Here is a 15,328-nt window from a genome sequence, read left to right on the forward strand (position 1 = left end):
AAAAAATTTGAATTAATTTTTTAGTGAGAGATTTACCGGGAACAATTTAATTCAAAAAGTTAAGTACACAATTTGAGAACATCAATTGAGTATTGGAAACTTTTATATTCCAACTCAGATTAATTTTATTTAATTTTCGCGTATACTTTTAAGATTCTAAAAAATAATTTTTATAGAAATTGGCTTTAATTAATTTAAAAAATACTTAAAAGTTAAAAGGAAGGAAAATTCAAAGAAGTTAATAAGTTCATTGTGAAAATAGAAAACATATATTTACAAATATACATAATTTTTACATAAGCATAGACAAAAATATTAACAAAGACGTAATAGACTTGGTCTATTATAATTTAAATTTGTAGTATTAAACTGCAATTTTCTTTTTCTTAAAGTTACATCATTAACCATTGGAAAATTTGTTGGAGCTGAGATTTTAATTGTAGTACAAGTAACTGAATTATTTGTTAGAGATGGACGTTTAACTACACCAGAAATAATTTCAACATTTGCATTTTTTGTTTTTGATTTTTCTCTTTGTGTCATTAAATCTTGCTGAGCAACATCAAGTTGATCATAATAAGATTCTTTATTCCATTTGAGTGGATCATATAAACTTGGTGGATAATTGGTACCCAATTCATCAATATTACAATGCTGAATCAGTTTATTGTAGATTGACGGATTTTTAAATGATTTTCGTTTTTGGATAACTTCATTCATATCTAGATTGCCGCATTCTGCAAGCTTAAAATAATGATTAAATTTTTCCTGTAAATTAGGAGGATATTGAGCTGAAGGTGCAGGGGGAATGATTACGTCGTCTTCATCGGTTTCATCATCCAAAACTAAACTGTCTTTGATATCGTTAAACTGTTCATGCGTTGACGGCTGATTCATTTGGACATTTTGTGGAATGATAACCTGTGAGGTAATAGAGCTTTCCTGATGATGATGACCATCGTCTATACATTCATCAATCTCATCCTCTGAATCAGTGTAAGCAGTGGTGATCGAAGCAAGAGCAAAGCTTTGTACAGACATTATTATTAGTTGATTTTGAGTGTCCAATGTATAAGAAATATTATTTTGTGTCAGAACTCACCAGTATATTGTCAATGATGATTGCACCTGTTTTTTTTTTTATTTAACCTTTCTCTTATTGGATTTTCTTTAAATGATCAACTATTTACGATATACGGATGCCTGAAACAATTATAATTCACAAATGTACAAATCGTAAAAGAAATTTGTTAATTTTATTAGAAAACATTAAATAGTACTTACGAATTTACAAAATAAGTTCTAAGAAAATAGAAATGTATTTTATCTTGCTGAAATAAGTTTGAGTTAAGAAATATATTTTGTCGAATGTAATATAATAAATATAAACTTTGTTCACCATGCGGTCAGTCGCCTTCCAAAATGAAACTCTAAGTAAACGTTTTGAAACGTATAGAAACCCACGTAGATGCGCATTCGATAGTGGCGCTACCACGTGTCCAAGTGGCCAAATCTCAACTTATTGCTAACAAAGCGGTAAAATTTTAAGTGTTGACATTTTATTTCACTTTCCATAATGTCAAGTTTTTAAAAGCAAAAATTATAGCAAATGTCCAATCAAAAGTTAATATTTGTATGTTGCAAAAAAAGATTACTTTATGGTAACAATTCGTCAGGTTTTTGATAACATTTTAGTTACACTTTGTAACATTTTATTCACAAAGAGCAATTAGTTTTTTTATACCAAAAAGTTAACAAATTGACAACTTTTTTTATGGTGACATATCGTGTTCAAAATGGTATCTTTATGTTAACAAATTAAATATTTTTACGTTTACTTATTGCTACCAAAGTGTGTTAAGGACTTTTTGAGCGTTTTATCGATATAATAAACAATGGTGAAATTAAAATACACAAATAAACAAAAATTAATTACTTAGCACATTTTATTGTAAACTGAAAACATTATTTCTTTGATTCAATTTATTTTATAAATCAAACAAGCAAACAGATTTCTCATTTCACAAAATAAGATTATATATATATATATATATATAAATTTATTTATTTACTGAAGACCAATTTATATACCTGTATCCCAAGCGGCACTAAAAAAAAAATTGTTGACTATTTGTTAGATTTCAGGCAAAAATTTGATATTGTGCAATTATTTGTTAACATAAATTCAGCAATTTATTTTTTTTTTGTGCCGCTTGGGATATATTCTTTTTATATTCGCATGTATATATTTTTTTTTATTTTTGTGTGTAGTCGATAATACAGTTTACCGCATTATTGAATCATGACGTCCATAAACAGACCGCTTTTTAAATATGGAAAAAGTTTATTATTATCTCAGTCAAGACGATCAATATCAATTACTTCAGTTAATCGTATAAAAGAATGTAAGTCCTTAATTGATATTAATAATTACATAAAATTATTATTATAATTATAAATGCGTAAAATGTAATCTAACCTCATTTTGAATAAGTATCTACTCTGTTTGCGAATAACTGTGTATTTAATTATTTTATTATTTTTGTCAGTCGTTGAAAAAAAAGAAGGAAATACATTAACTATTGAAGCCAGGATTATTCCTGATCCTTTTCAAGATAAATTGTTTAAGCCTACCGACAATGGAGCATGTTCGCTTTGTGCAGCTGGTGTGGATGTTAAGCATACTGTAAATATTTCATTTTCATGGATGATTAATTTTTGGAGATAATTTAATTAAAACATTTTGCATAAATTTTATTTAATAATATGGTTATTATTACAGGATGTTCTAATTTTGAAGGAATTTGTAGGATCGGATGGACGTTTGTTGCCACGAGCAGTTACAAATCTCTGTAAAATTCAGCACAAACGAGTTAATGTAATGTTACAAATGGCTATTAGAGCTGGATTAATGAATATAATAAATCAAGAGACCAAAGAACCTCTACCATGTGTCATAAACAAAGGATTCAATACTTATTATGATGAAATATCAATTAAAAGCAAATATTACAATGCTACTTTCCGTCATTGAATGCATTTATATTCAATTTTTTTTTAAACTTTAGCAAACTTATGTATATAATTTAATAAAAAAAAGTATCAAAAATTTAGTACTGGAACATTGATATTCATTTATTATTTAAATTGACTGTCATACAAAACTAGACTCTCCTATTGTTTAATCATTTCGAGTTCGCGTGTTCATATTTTTTTTTTTTTTTTCTTAATACCATCCCTACGGTATATATTGAAAATAAAATTTTATTTCTATAACAACTGGAAAATATGTTATTAATCATCAACATAATTAATGAAAGAGTTTATTGGGATAAACTAGAGACCTGAAATTTTAAATTAATTATTTATCGATCCATTTATTATTCATTGTTTTTTATTTTTATTAGAGCATAAAAGTTTAATGTGACAAACATTTTCATTCTTCCTTAAACTTATTTATTTTTATTATTGTGATCTAGAATCATGAAATACTTGAAGAAAATTAATGTACACTTATATTTATTTATTTTGATTGTCTAATTGAACTTCATAATAGAAAAAATTTAAACAAATTAATGATACTCAAAATTAAAAAGAAAAATTATTCTTTCTCATAATAAATAAATTATTAACGAATTTCAAAAGTTAAATGTTTGCATGTTTTGTATCACAAAAAGTGGATACATTGAAACTAAGACATTTTCAATGATATTAAATTTCATTAATCAGTTCAATTTTTATCATAGAGATATCGGACAAAAGTTTCTTCATTCTTTAAATAAATAGTAGATTATTAATTTTAGGAATGTTGTTAAAAATTTTCGATGGGTGTGAATGTAGCAGATATGAGAAATTTTAAATTACAAATAAAAGAATTAAACAATTGAAAATATAAAAGTAAAAAAAAAATGCGCATACTGATTTTTAAATTATATGAATGCGCACATTTTTAAATTTTATTTGAATTACATTTAATTCACTTATTTCAAAATTCTTAAAATTGACAATCATCAGCTACATTCACACTCATAATTTTCATAATTGTGAATGTAGCAGACATTGGACAATTATTATAATTTTGAAATAAATGAACAAAAGAGTATAGAGAAAATTTAATGTGAGTGAGTGAGTCAAAAAATTTAGAGCGATCATAAAGCACCCTCAGCACTTTCGCGCTTGAGGTGTACAAAATGTAAATCAAATAAAATTAAAAAATGCCCATTTATAGAATTTTTTTTTTAATTATTTACTATAAGTGTGAATGTAGTAGGCATCAGCCAATTAAAATAATGAAATTTAACAAAATGCGCGTAAAAATTTTTCATTAATCTGAATACGAATTTTTATTTTTCTAATCCACTTACATTTATGATACTGAAGTTAGCTGATGTCTAATAATTTTTAGATTATTTTTAAAAAATAAATGAAAAAAAAAAAGAAAGTATTAAAAAAAAATCCACCTGTAGTTTTTTAAGTTTTCTACATGTGCATATTTTTAGTTTTTGTTTTTTTGTAATTTATTTATTGAAAAAAAAAAATCCGAAAATTACTAATTTTCTGTTAACTTCGGGATCATCTTACATTTTATTAACTTAAGTACTCGAAAATTTACAACATTCAAATTCATGTGAATATAGCAGATATGAGACATATTTAACATTACATATAAACAAACTGAACAATTAAAAAAAAAAAAATTAAAAAAAAATGCACATATTGATTTTCAAATTCTATAAATGCGCATTTTTTTAATTTTATTCGATTTTTATTTAATTCACATATTTCAAAATTTATAAAATTGACAATTATCAGCTACATTCACATTCGTGTAATGTTCGATTAAATATCCTGAATTAGCAAACAGAGTATCACAATAATCGATAGTTGTTTGTAATTCAATTAATAATTTATTACAAATAACAAAAATAGATTATTTAAAAGAAGTAAAATTTAACGTATTACCTTTTAAAAAAAATGGTTTTTTTTATTTTTATCAAGCAGTGCCACCAGGTGGTCATAACATGAACACGTCGACTCGTGTGTCATCTCTCCCTCTATTCTCCAATCGCTCTCGTTCTAGTGTCATTGTGTGAATGCATTATCAATATTGTCCTAGGATCCAGCAGTAAAATAAAAGTTAGTACGGACGTGTTTAATCGCGTTCGTTTATAAAATTTGTTGTTCTGTTATTAAAACAATAAATCAAGGATGGCAGACAACGAACAAAAAGCATTACAGCTTATGGCTGATGCTGAGAAAAAGCTTAATTCATCCAAAGGACTTTTTAGCTCTCTCTTTGGGTGAGTAACGAGTTATATCGATTTACTCAAGTGCGCGGCCGATTGAATTTACTGACATTTCATTATTGTATCATCTGTTTCTTCATACAATTGATGACGTGACAATATTTTTTTTATATTTTATATTTTTTATTATCAAGTTTATTGATTACAGAAATGAGAAACAATAAAAAAAGAAAAAAACAAATTTTGAAGGTTTACAATTACGTCTCAACAGAGGAGTGTAGTTTTTCCTCGTGTTTAGGGTGTGAGAAAGATTTTATGTGCTAAGTACACACGCACGCGCGACTGACAATACATTAGTAAACAATTATATCTTTACATAGTTGAAGTAAAAAATATTGACATGTCGTCACTATTGATAATGACACGTGGAACTAGAGCTTTCTTTTTTGATGACAGCTTATTTTTTTACCCTTGGCCCTTTAACTTTAAATATAAACGCATGTTTTTTTTATCAAAAAACAATGTCAGTTGAAGCGATTGGCATAAATTTATATTTTTTAGCAGTACTTCAAAGGTAGACGAAGCAGTAGAATGTTATCAACGAGCAGCAAATCTGTTCAAAATGGCCAAGAAGTGGGGAAATGCTGGAAATGCTTTCTGCGAAGCTGCAATACTTCACGCCAAAGCTGGTAGTAAACATGACGCAGCCACAAATTACGTTGATGCTGCTAATTGTTACAAGAAGACTGATGCAAATGGTGAGCCAAAGCTGTTTGATTATTTTTATTATTAGTGAGCATGAAAAAATAAATGCAACACTAATTTTTTTTTTATTTCAGAGGCTTCTAGTTGTCTTCTAAAGGCCATTGAGATTTATACAGACATGGGAAGATTTACGATGGCTGCTAAACATCATCAAACCATCGCTGAAATGTATGAAAATGAAGCTGTAGACTTGGAACGTGCTGTCCATCATTATGAACAAGCCGCTGATTATTTCAAAGGCGAAGAGAGTATCTCATCTGCCAACAAATGCCTTTTAAAAGTTGCTCAGTACGCTGCGCAGCTTAAAAACTATGAAAAAGCTATTCAAATTTATGAACAGGTATTATATAGTATTTTTGATCATACAGTTCAAAGATTTATTTAAATTTTTTAAAAATTAATAAGAACATTATAACAAATTTCTTGGTTTATTTTTCTTAACAGGTTGCAATGTCATCACTTGAAAGTCCGCTACTCAAGTATAGTGCAAAAGAATACTTTTTCAGGGCAGCACTTTGTAACTTGTGTGTCGACGCACTCAATGCTGAGCATGCTATTGAAAGATACAATGAACAGTATCCAGCATTTCAAGATTCTAGAGAATATAAACTCATAAAGGTATAAAAAAAATATATATATATATATATATGTATATACATATTCTTTTAGAATTTAATAATAATTTTCTATATATAAATTTTTCATGATATTTTCAGACATTGATTGAACACCTTGAAGAACAAAACATCGAAGGTTTTACAGACACAGTTAAGGAATACGATTCAATTTCACGACTAGATCAGTGGTACACGACGATACTACTTCGTATAAAGAAACAAATAAATGACAACCCTGATCTCCGCTGATCAGTGATTGTAGTTGTTCAGTGCATTATGTCATCGGTATTCTTCCTCTCTTTACCATGTTTGTATTTTTTTCCATTTGAAATTCGGCTTTCATCAATTGTTAATTAATTTATTATTTAGAAATTGAATTCCATTAAAGCCTTAATGATCTTGTTCACATCCATCCATTAAATATCCAATATTTTGCTGATAATAATTCAGACCTCATTGAATTATCAAACTTCTCAACAGACTGCAAACTATAAACCGCGCTTGATAGTATAGTTCATTCATTGATCAATTAGCTAGGTTCACTATAATTGATATTGATATTGAAAAATTAATAAGTAAGTAGTAAAACTATTATTATCAAGCAACTAAAAAAGTAAAGTAATTATCATGAATGGTTAAAATCACAAGAAGAGGAATATGATATTTGTTTGTTTTTATTTTTTTATTATATATATATATATATATATTTTTTTCTTCAGATAAATATGTTACTATGGATTTTAAAAAAATGTTAATGGATATTATTTATTGTATATTAATTGTATGATTATTTCATTGTAATATTTTGTAGGTCATATTCCTTAATCATGTCAGCAAACAAAAGTAATTTAATATCAATGAGACGATAGTTAAAAAAAAAAAAAAAAAAAAAAAAACTATAATTGGCATTATTTGATTTAAAAAAATTTATGTTTGTTGATAAGATTCAATTTAACAAGTAGATGAATAAATTTACTGGTGACATTGCTGGCAAGACTTTAATTGATTTTTTTTGTGTACTCATTACTACTCAATGCATCGTTATATAAATATTTATTATTGTGTATGTAAGACATTAGGGGAATGTAATTCCAATTAAGCTCTGATTAGTAAAGTTAAACAATTAACAATTAAATTAATTAGTAACAAAAAAAAAAAAAAATATCAGTCATTGAAATATCGCGTATCGTAAAGTAATGAGGAAGAGTAAAGAATCATTCATTAACTTCATTAAGTAAAAACATTTTTATTCTTATGAAGGTAATTTATCTTCTGGCTATAATCAATTATTAAATAATATATTAATTGGATTAATAAATTAATAAAATAATCGTAGGTTTGACACCCACGTGGAATAATTACATTCCACTCATTATTATTATGTATTACACTCGCATACAAGACAGCCGATAAACGTATACATGTATACGAGGATAAAAAATAAACTTATAAATCTAATTCGAAAATGTAGAGTATTTGATTAAAAAATAATTGTTCACTCAATCTCCTATTTATTTAATTAATATATAAAAAAATTTAACAATATATACAATCTATTTTGCTTAATTAATTACTTTTTATTATCATTTTAATTCATTTTTATATTTGACAGCAGAGTCAACAACTTCTGTCAATTTATCTAAATGCGGAATATCGGATCTATCAATATTAAGTGTCTTGACAGTATCAGCAAAATTTAAAACATCTATTTCTAACTGTATTCTAATTTTATCATCATCACTAATGCCTTGAATTTCTGATGAAGACGTTCCAGATGATTTGTCACGAATTTTTTTTAGCCTTCTAAGACTTTCTTCCGTCTTTTGAACTGATTCAAGGACATCTTTAACTGACGAATAATATTGTTCACTTAATGAAGACAACGTTAATTTAAGCCAGTGAATAACAGCGTGAGGAACAATATTTTGATAAGTTGAATGAAATTCAATCAGTATACCAAGAGCATTTTTTATATAAGCACAAGGTTGAGTTGGTCGTTCTCTCATTGTTCGTCTAAAAAGTCTTGGAATATCACTAACTTGTTTTAAATTTGGTGAACTTTTTGTTAATAATTCTTGAACTATTTCGTGAGTTATTTTTGGTAAATCTGACATCAAATTTGATTTCATATCATCTAAAGATTCATTTAACAAGTTGGCAATCGTTGGTGTAATATTGATTAGTTTCATTAGCGCAACTTCTAAAATAATTGACAATTTTTTAATTATTTTTTCCAAATCAGTATAAAGACAGACGAGAAATTCCAATCGATTTGGCGGCTCTGGTTCAATAATATTACTATTTATTGCTGCTGATCTTGTTCCGGTATTCCAAGATTGTTTCAATGCATCAGTTATCCATGTTCGATAACGTGAAAATATTTGAAGATTTAGTTTCCAAAACTGATGAAGTAATTGGGGAAGAAATATTCCATCGGACCAAGTTTTCATTAGACATTCCCATGTTGTTTCACTTACATAAAGAGAAAATTTATCAGTGTCAGTAGGATATAAATTAGTAACATTTATTTTAATTGATCCAGGTGATACAGGATGACATAAAATTTGTTCGACTGATCCAGCAATCTCTTGGAAGCGAATTTGAAAGTAAACTGGTAAATTCCATTTCTTAAGAAATTGTATAAAAAGTGGATGAGACTTTAATTGAGCAAGATTATCGTCATTTTTACATTTAGCTTGCAGCTTAGTAACAAATTCTAATGATTCTGTGTAGCGTTTATAAAACAAATCAGGATTACCAGGTGCAAAAATTTGTTTTAAACGTAATTCTATTTTTTCTTCAACTTCTGGCCAAAAACTATTAACAAGAAAATTAAAATTACGTCCTGTTGTTACGTCAGAATGCGAAGTAACTTCCAATAATTTTTTTAATTCTACATCCAATATATTCAATAATTTTTTGTAAAGATCTTGAAGACCAAGGAATTCATTGTTTATATTTTTTTCTAAAATAATATCTTCTATTAATACTGATACTATTTTTTTTCTCACTAAATTTTCTGCCTCATCAATTTTATCAATAGTTACGTAAATTCTGAGACAACAAATAAGATTATCAGTATTTTTATCATTATTTTTAATACAAGACAATAATTGTGAATCAAGACTGTTCATTAACTGTTTTTCTAATTCCAAAAAATTATTATTTAAATCTTCCGATATATATTCTTTACATCTTGTCATATGAAATCTTAATTGATTATATTCAGTAGCAGCACGTTCTAAAATATCCAATTTAATTATGTGGGATTCTAGTATTAATTTTAATTTTGAAACTGATTTATAAACGCGTCCTAGGCTATGCATTGATTGTTTTAAATCACGTATCCGTTGATGTTCCTGTAATCCATTTTCCATATCCTTCGTAGCCGTATCTAATGTTTGACATATTTGCATAACTTCTTCACGTAATTGACCAAGAGGTGCTCGTAAGTGATCTATAACTTTATCAAGACCAATTAAATCCTTAGATAGATTAACAAAGTCAGCATAATCTTTATTTATAAGTTCAATCATCGCTGATCTCAGTATTTTCAAGTAAACTCCAAGATCATCTCTCATTGTTTCTAAACTTGCATTTTTTCTGTGTTCATGTAAAAAATTGTCAACATCAAAATCCAACTAGAATAAAATTAATAATTATAAATTAATATAATTTATTAAACCATATATTTTTTTTAGGTTAAATTAAAAATCATACCGCAATAAAATCTTCTGTTGTAAAACATAAATCATTTGGAGCCGGTGGTAATGTAAAATTATTTTCTGTCATTTTCAAAATTTTTTTATTTTAAATGACTACAATTATTTGTATAAATTTCTTCAAATATTATTTTATTTCCTTCAGCAATAAATTATTTGATTTAATTATATATTTATAAAATTTTTGGTAAAGTTAAAAAATTATTTATAAATTTATTTATATGTTAGTACTTTTTATAAAAATAAAATTCACGAGCCTTTAATACTTTTACAAATACACTGTACACGTAAAACGTTTTATTAATGGACTAAAGTATCAGTATAAGTACGTGACTTTTTTTAAATATTATTTATTTTCTGTCAAAAAATTGAATTCAAGTACAGTTTAATAAAAACTTACTATAGTCCACGTATGCAATAGTACCCTTTGTAAACACACATGTCAAATGACAAGCTATACTTACGTGGCAAGTCACTACATTGATAAATATGATGAATATAGGTAATTAACAATTTAATTTTATAGTGTGAGTGTCGGTGCGTGGCAAGTTTTGACGCGACAATCGCCAACAATCACAAGATAAACTTTTTAATTTTATAGAGACTACTTATCATATAGTAAGGATTTAAAAAAAAAAGCACAATTGGAATAACCCAGGTATTAATAAATAAAATACTTTAACAATCTCTATAAATTGCATCATAAGTTATTGTTTGTTATTGTATATAATGTTAATTATTTTTAATAATTTAAAAACAAACATACCGCTGATAAGATATATTGATTGAGTAATTTGTTGTTTAATTTATTTCTGTTAATTAATTTTATTTATTTTTACAGAAATGTTTTTTTGAATTATTGGACATCAAGATATGCCAGAAAAACGAAAAAAAATGGGCACACTACGTGCATTAATTCTTGTCGGTGGATATGGAACACGATTGAGGCCTTTAACTCTTAGTAGACCTAAACCACTTGTAGAGTTTGCCAACAAACCGATGTTGATGCATCAGATCGAGGCTTTGGTAAATTATTTAATATTTTTTTATTTAAATATCAATAATTATAAATAATAGTAATTTTTTTATATAAATTTATTTATAAAACGTATTTTGCACCTCTAGGTAGAATCAAATGTCACTGAAATAATTCTGGCTGTGTCATATCGTGCTGAAGAGATGGAAAAAGAACTTACAGCAGAAGCTGAAAAACTTGGTGTTAGTTTGATATTTTCACATGAAAGTGAACCTCTAGGTACGGCCGGTCCAATTGCACTGGCACGTCAGATTTTAACGACAAGTGACGAACCATTTTATGTATTAAATTCAGATATTATTTGTGATTTTCCATTTAAACAACTTTTGGAATTTCACAAAAAACATCGTAGAGAAGGAACAATTGTTGTAACTAAAGTTGAAGAGCCGTCCAAGTACGGAGTTGTTGTTTATGAAGAAGATGGAAAAATAGAAAGTTTCATTGAAAAACCACAAGAATTTGTGTCGAATAAAATTAATGCCGGTATTTATATTCTAAATCCTAGTGTACTTAATAGGATAGAATTAAGACCTATGAGTATTGAAAAAGAAGTATTTCCGGGGATGGCTAAAGATGGACAGCTGTATGCTATGGAGCTACCAGGATTTTGGATGGATGTAGGACAGCCAAAAGACTTTTTAACTGGTATAATATATTTTATCAATTTTAATATTTAAATATAAAAGTACAAAATTATTCTACATCTAAGTCTTTGACTTTCATCTAATCAATTTTTTTTTTTTAGGCATGTGCTTGTATCTTGCATCACTGAGAGAAAAATCGCCAGAAAAACTTTACACAGGCGAAGGCGTAGTCGGCAACGTCCTTGTAGACCCAACAGCAAAGATTGGTAAAGATTGTAGAATAGGTCCCAATGTTACAATTGGGCCTGGTGTTACTTTAGCTGATGGTTGTTGTATTAAACGTTCAACTCTTTTAAAATCTTCAACTGTGAAAGAGCATGCTTGGCTTGATGGGTAAGTTTTTTATCGATTTAAAAAGCTTTATTGCTTAGTAATAAACATAAAATATAATTATTATCCTAAATTATATAATTTCAAAAAATTAACTTTATCTTTGTTCGACTAGATGTATCGTCGGATGGAGAAGTGTTGTCGGACGATGGGTACGAATGGAAGGAATTACAGTACTTGGTGAGGATGTTATTGTCAAAGACGAGTTATATATTAATGGTGGCCAAGTACTTCCACATAAAAGTATTGCCACATCTGTTCCTGAACCACAAATTATCATGTGACAATATATTGCTTGTGAATTCTTAAGGTTTAAAAATTATTTACAAAAGACAATCAAGCCTTTGTGCAAGATGATTAATTGTTTTATACAAAAATCATTTGACTGAAGTTTATACCATTTTTACGATAAATCAAATTACTTTTATGTAAAAAAAGGACATTATTTTTTTTCGTATTTTTATCTAATACTTAAGTTTAATGGGCAATCCTCTGACAACAGCTGCTGCTGAAGTCATATATTGCGAGCAAACTTCTTTTGCTTCAGCAAACGCTCGCAACAATTCTGGCTCTTGCAGTTGTTTAAACTCACATGTTTGTACGACACCTTTAAACTCTATAAAAGAAATTATTTAATAAATTATAAATATGTAAATTAGATTGTTATAATTATGTATATGTATATGTTTTAATTAATTTTTATTTAAGCGCTTACTGAGTTCACCATTAATCCATCGTTCAGTATCAACATGAGACCAAGGTCTTGGTGCTGTAGAAGGTATCCAATTACTTATGAAACTAGCAGTCATTTTATCAGTATCTCCATCTGTAACTTCCCAAAGCATTCCTACAATACATGGGCTAGAAGCTGTTAAATATTGATTTGACACCCCATAAGGTGGAAAACGTCCTCCAACAGGCACAAGTTTTACACTAGAGCACCCAAACAAAAGGACTGTTGAGTTGACTCGTGAACGTTCTATTTCTTCTCCAGAAAAAAATTGAACACCGTTGCCGTGACCATTATACATAAGGATATTGTGATCTGTTAATGCTGCGGAAAATTCACCTTGATCAGGTCTTTTATTGTAAATTCCTTTCCAATCTGACAGCCAATATTTTAAAAATAGTTTTAAACGCGCTTCCATCCTTGGTAAATTATTTTCCGGATTAACAATAAAAGTACACAGTTCTTTACGATAATCAATAACTTTACAGCCTTCTTCTATCGTATCTTCATGTTCTTTAAACATTGCATAAGCTAAATGAACACATGAAAATCGAGTAACGGGTTGTTTTTTTAACAGACTCATTGCTTCAAAGGGTAGGTAATCCATATGTTCATCGATAACTAGAACTAATGTCTTTCTTTTTTCATTTTGAAGTTGATTAATTTCTTTTTGCCTTCCATGGATTGATAAAATAATATTTTTAGCAAGTTTTTTATTATCTGCAAGTATATAATTAACTGCTCTTATTATTTCTGTCTTTGTTAAACAGTAAGAGCATGTGGTAATTTTTTTCAACAACCATTCAACTTTTGGAGACACTTGTTCACTAAAAAATAATTTTTTTAAATATTGAAAATAAATTTAATTATAAAAATATATTCATATATTAATTAATAACGTACTGAGTAGAATCATCAGCTATTAGTTTATCAATCATATCATGCAGGCTTTTAATTAAATCTGAAGGTACCAGTGGATCTGCTATAAATAATATTCTCCATTCTCGTAGCCAATTATTTTCCATTTCTTTAACTGCACTCTAAAAAATAATAAATATAACATACATTTTTATTATATACAAAAAAAATAGTTAAAAATAAACAAAAATCATACCTCCATGGTGTTATTTTGTTTAGCTCTCATTTTCCAATATATATTATGATTCGTATATTTGCCTCTTAAATCAGTTTTATTTTTAAGTAATAAATCTGTAATTTCTTTACAGATATCGAACATATTCGTAGGAGGTTTTGGTATAGTTATACAAAAAGGTTCGAAGGAATTTTCACCAGTAGGTAAAATTACTACGTGCATTGGATGCGTAGTTACTGGTGGTTGACACGCTTTTGGTGGTTCATATTGAACAGTTACTTGTATCATGTACCATTCTACAAGTTAAATTATATTTGAACAAATAATTTATTCAAGTTAACAGCAAAATAAATAAAAATTACCTTTAGGAAGTTCTGACAGTTTGGCTTTCAGTGAATTAAGCCCATCAATACAATCAACATCAAACTCAATGTAATCTGGATTTATACCATAATTTATTGATGACGCGAAAACTTGATCTCGTATTTTAGATTTAATATGTCTAAAATTTATTTGTTGCCTATGAATGACAGCATGAGCTTGTACTAAATGATTTATTCCCTTCGCCTCTTCGCCAGCCTAAAAAAATTTACAACTGTAACTGTCATACAACAAACAAAAAAAATTAATTATTTAAATCTTACAGCAAAGAAAGAAAGGGCCATCATTTTATTGAGAGCTTCATGCTGAACACTCTCTGTATTAATTGCCAAACTTTTTAAATGATTATTTAAATCATCTTTAGATTTGTTATGAGAATCATCAGCTGGAATTACTTTCTCAGATATTTTTTTATGTAGTTCTGTGTCGAACGTAAAATCACGCAAAACTTGTCGAATTTTATCATGTCTTGTAGGCATTTTTAAGCATAAATATAAGAAAATATATAACAATAAACAATGAAGAAAAACATTTGTTTAACAATTTAAATTGAAGTGACATGTGTTGGGATTGTTTGTTATGATCAGATCACTGAAAAAAAAATTTTAATAGAGAAGAATAAATAACGGGCGAAAAATTAAAAATATTATAAAATAGATGTCAGTATAAGTAAATTCTGATGAGACGCGCACGACGCTTTGTAAAATTGAATAACAGGGTTTCGCATCATAGAGGATTTAAACAGTTGAAGGAGTATTCCAACC

General features: G+C 27.6%; 6 protein-coding genes across 8 annotated transcripts; 3 read left to right on the top strand and 3 right to left on the bottom strand.

Moving 5' to 3' along the window:
- Window positions 1-315: 315 nt before the first annotated feature.
- LOC103573963 (SAP30-binding protein) lies at window positions 316-1,179 on the bottom strand. The gene is made up of 2 exons (XM_008553272.2): window positions 1,103-1,179; window positions 316-1,027 (listed from the first exon to the last, which is right to left on the bottom strand). Exon 2 carries the CDS (start codon window positions 895-897, stop codon window positions 316-318), a length of 582 nt encoding a protein of 193 aa, XP_008551494.2. The 5' UTR covers window positions 898-1,027; window positions 1,103-1,179.
- Window positions 1,180-2,271: 1,092 nt separating this feature from the next.
- On the top strand, window positions 2,272-3,113 carry LOC103573964 (39S ribosomal protein S18a, mitochondrial). The gene is made up of 3 exons (XM_014443603.1): window positions 2,272-2,405; window positions 2,550-2,686; window positions 2,783-3,113. The coding sequence occupies exons 1-3, from the start codon at window positions 2,303-2,305 to the stop codon at window positions 3,032-3,034; spliced, it is 492 nt and encodes a 163-aa protein (XP_014299089.1). The 5' UTR covers window positions 2,272-2,302; the 3' UTR covers window positions 3,035-3,113.
- A 1,926-nt stretch (window positions 3,114-5,039) lies between these two features.
- On the top strand, window positions 5,040-8,131 carry LOC103573940 (alpha-soluble NSF attachment protein). 2 transcript variants are annotated; one of them, XM_008553231.2, is made up of 5 exons: window positions 5,040-5,300; window positions 5,808-6,004; window positions 6,086-6,351; window positions 6,456-6,629; window positions 6,728-8,131. In XM_008553231.2, exons 1-5 carry the CDS (start codon window positions 5,209-5,211, stop codon window positions 6,875-6,877), a joined length of 879 nt encoding a protein of 292 aa, XP_008551453.1. In that variant the 5' UTR covers window positions 5,040-5,208; the 3' UTR covers window positions 6,878-8,131. The 2 variants fall into 2 exon arrangements, with proteins under 2 accessions (XP_008551453.1, XP_053597120.1); XM_053741145.1 differs by having other exon boundaries at window positions 5,811-6,004.
- Window positions 8,120-11,137, bottom strand: LOC103573941 (conserved oligomeric Golgi complex subunit 2). Of its 2 annotated transcripts, none has more exons than XM_053741143.1 (3): window positions 11,117-11,137; window positions 10,349-10,489; window positions 8,120-10,269 (listed from the first exon to the last, which is right to left on the bottom strand). In XM_053741143.1, exons 2-3 carry the CDS (start codon window positions 10,418-10,420, stop codon window positions 8,212-8,214), a joined length of 2,130 nt encoding a protein of 709 aa, XP_053597118.1. In that variant the 5' UTR covers window positions 10,421-10,489; window positions 11,117-11,137; the 3' UTR covers window positions 8,120-8,211. The 2 variants fall into 2 exon arrangements, with proteins under 2 accessions (XP_053597118.1, XP_053597117.1); XM_053741142.1 differs by lacking the exon at window positions 11,117-11,137 and adding an exon at window positions 10,751-10,797.
- Window positions 10,882-12,800, top strand: LOC103573943 (mannose-1-phosphate guanyltransferase beta). The gene is made up of 5 exons (XM_008553234.3): window positions 10,882-11,008; window positions 11,192-11,376; window positions 11,476-12,031; window positions 12,132-12,363; window positions 12,476-12,800. Exons 2-5 carry the CDS (start codon window positions 11,224-11,226, stop codon window positions 12,642-12,644), a joined length of 1,110 nt encoding a protein of 369 aa, XP_008551456.1. The 5' UTR covers window positions 10,882-11,008; window positions 11,192-11,223; the 3' UTR covers window positions 12,645-12,800.
- Window positions 12,701-15,160, bottom strand: LOC103573942 (separin). The gene is made up of 6 exons (XM_008553233.1): window positions 14,828-15,160; window positions 14,546-14,762; window positions 14,205-14,479; window positions 13,994-14,130; window positions 13,076-13,917; window positions 12,701-12,976 (listed from the first exon to the last, which is right to left on the bottom strand). The coding sequence occupies exons 1-6, from the start codon at window positions 15,041-15,043 to the stop codon at window positions 12,825-12,827; spliced, it is 1,839 nt and encodes a 612-aa protein (XP_008551455.1). The 5' UTR covers window positions 15,044-15,160; the 3' UTR covers window positions 12,701-12,824.
- Between the last annotated feature and the right edge of the window lie 168 nt (window positions 15,161-15,328).

This window comes from Microplitis demolitor, chromosome 8, assembly GCF_026212275.2.
Source record: "Microplitis demolitor isolate Queensland-Clemson2020A chromosome 8, iyMicDemo2.1a, whole genome shotgun sequence".
Taxonomy (NCBI): domain Eukaryota; kingdom Metazoa; phylum Arthropoda; class Insecta; order Hymenoptera; family Braconidae; genus Microplitis; species Microplitis demolitor.

What these genes read in the sequence shown, in the direction of transcription:
- LOC103573941 (XM_053741143.1), bottom strand. Translation starts at nt 10,420, where the DNA reads ATGACAGAAAATAATTTTACATTACCACCGGCTCCAAATGATTTATGT. An exon ending in CAACAGAAGATTTTATTGCG is followed by an intron (nt 10,270 to 10,348) that starts GTATGATTTTTA and finishes ATTTTATTCTAG; the next exon opens with TTGGATTTTGATGTTGACAA.
- LOC103573940 (XM_008553231.2), top strand. Translation starts at nt 5,209, where the DNA reads ATGGCAGACAACGAACAAAAAGCATTACAGCTTATGGCTGATGCTGAG. An exon ending in CTATTCAAATTTATGAACAG is followed by an intron (nt 6,352 to 6,455) that starts GTATTATATAGT and finishes TTTTCTTAACAG; the next exon opens with GTTGCAATGTCATCACTTGA. An exon ending in GAGAATATAAACTCATAAAG is followed by an intron (nt 6,630 to 6,727) that starts GTATAAAAAAAA and finishes TGATATTTTCAG; the next exon opens with ACATTGATTGAACACCTTGA.
- LOC103573964 (XM_014443603.1), top strand. Translation starts at nt 2,303, where the DNA reads ATGACGTCCATAAACAGACCGCTTTTTAAATATGGAAAAAGTTTATTA. An exon ending in AGTTAATCGTATAAAAGAAT is followed by an intron (nt 2,406 to 2,549) that starts GTAAGTCCTTAA and finishes TATTTTTGTCAG; the next exon opens with TCGTTGAAAAAAAAGAAGGA. An exon ending in GTGTGGATGTTAAGCATACT is followed by an intron (nt 2,687 to 2,782) that starts GTAAATATTTCA and finishes TTATTATTACAG; the next exon opens with GATGTTCTAATTTTGAAGGA.
- LOC103573942 (XM_008553233.1), bottom strand. Translation starts at nt 15,043, where the DNA reads ATGCCTACAAGACATGATAAAATTCGACAAGTTTTGCGTGATTTTACG. An exon ending in ATAGCTGATGATTCTACTCA is followed by an intron (nt 13,918 to 13,993) that starts GTACGTTATTAA and finishes ATTATTTTTTAG; the next exon opens with TGAACAAGTGTCTCCAAAAG. An exon ending in ATGGATTAATGGTGAACTCA is followed by an intron (nt 12,977 to 13,075) that starts GTAAGCGCTTAA and finishes TTTCTTTTATAG; the next exon opens with AGTTTAAAGGTGTCGTACAA.
- LOC103573963 (XM_008553272.2), bottom strand. Translation starts at nt 897, where the DNA reads ATGAATCAGCCGTCAACGCATGAACAGTTTAACGATATCAAAGACAGT.
- LOC103573943 (XM_008553234.3), top strand. Translation starts at nt 11,224, where the DNA reads ATGCCAGAAAAACGAAAAAAAATGGGCACACTACGTGCATTAATTCTT. An exon ending in TGCATCAGATCGAGGCTTTG is followed by an intron (nt 11,377 to 11,475) that starts GTAAATTATTTA and finishes TTGCACCTCTAG; the next exon opens with GTAGAATCAAATGTCACTGA. An exon ending in GAGCATGCTTGGCTTGATGG is followed by an intron (nt 12,364 to 12,475) that starts GTAAGTTTTTTA and finishes TTGTTCGACTAG; the next exon opens with ATGTATCGTCGGATGGAGAA.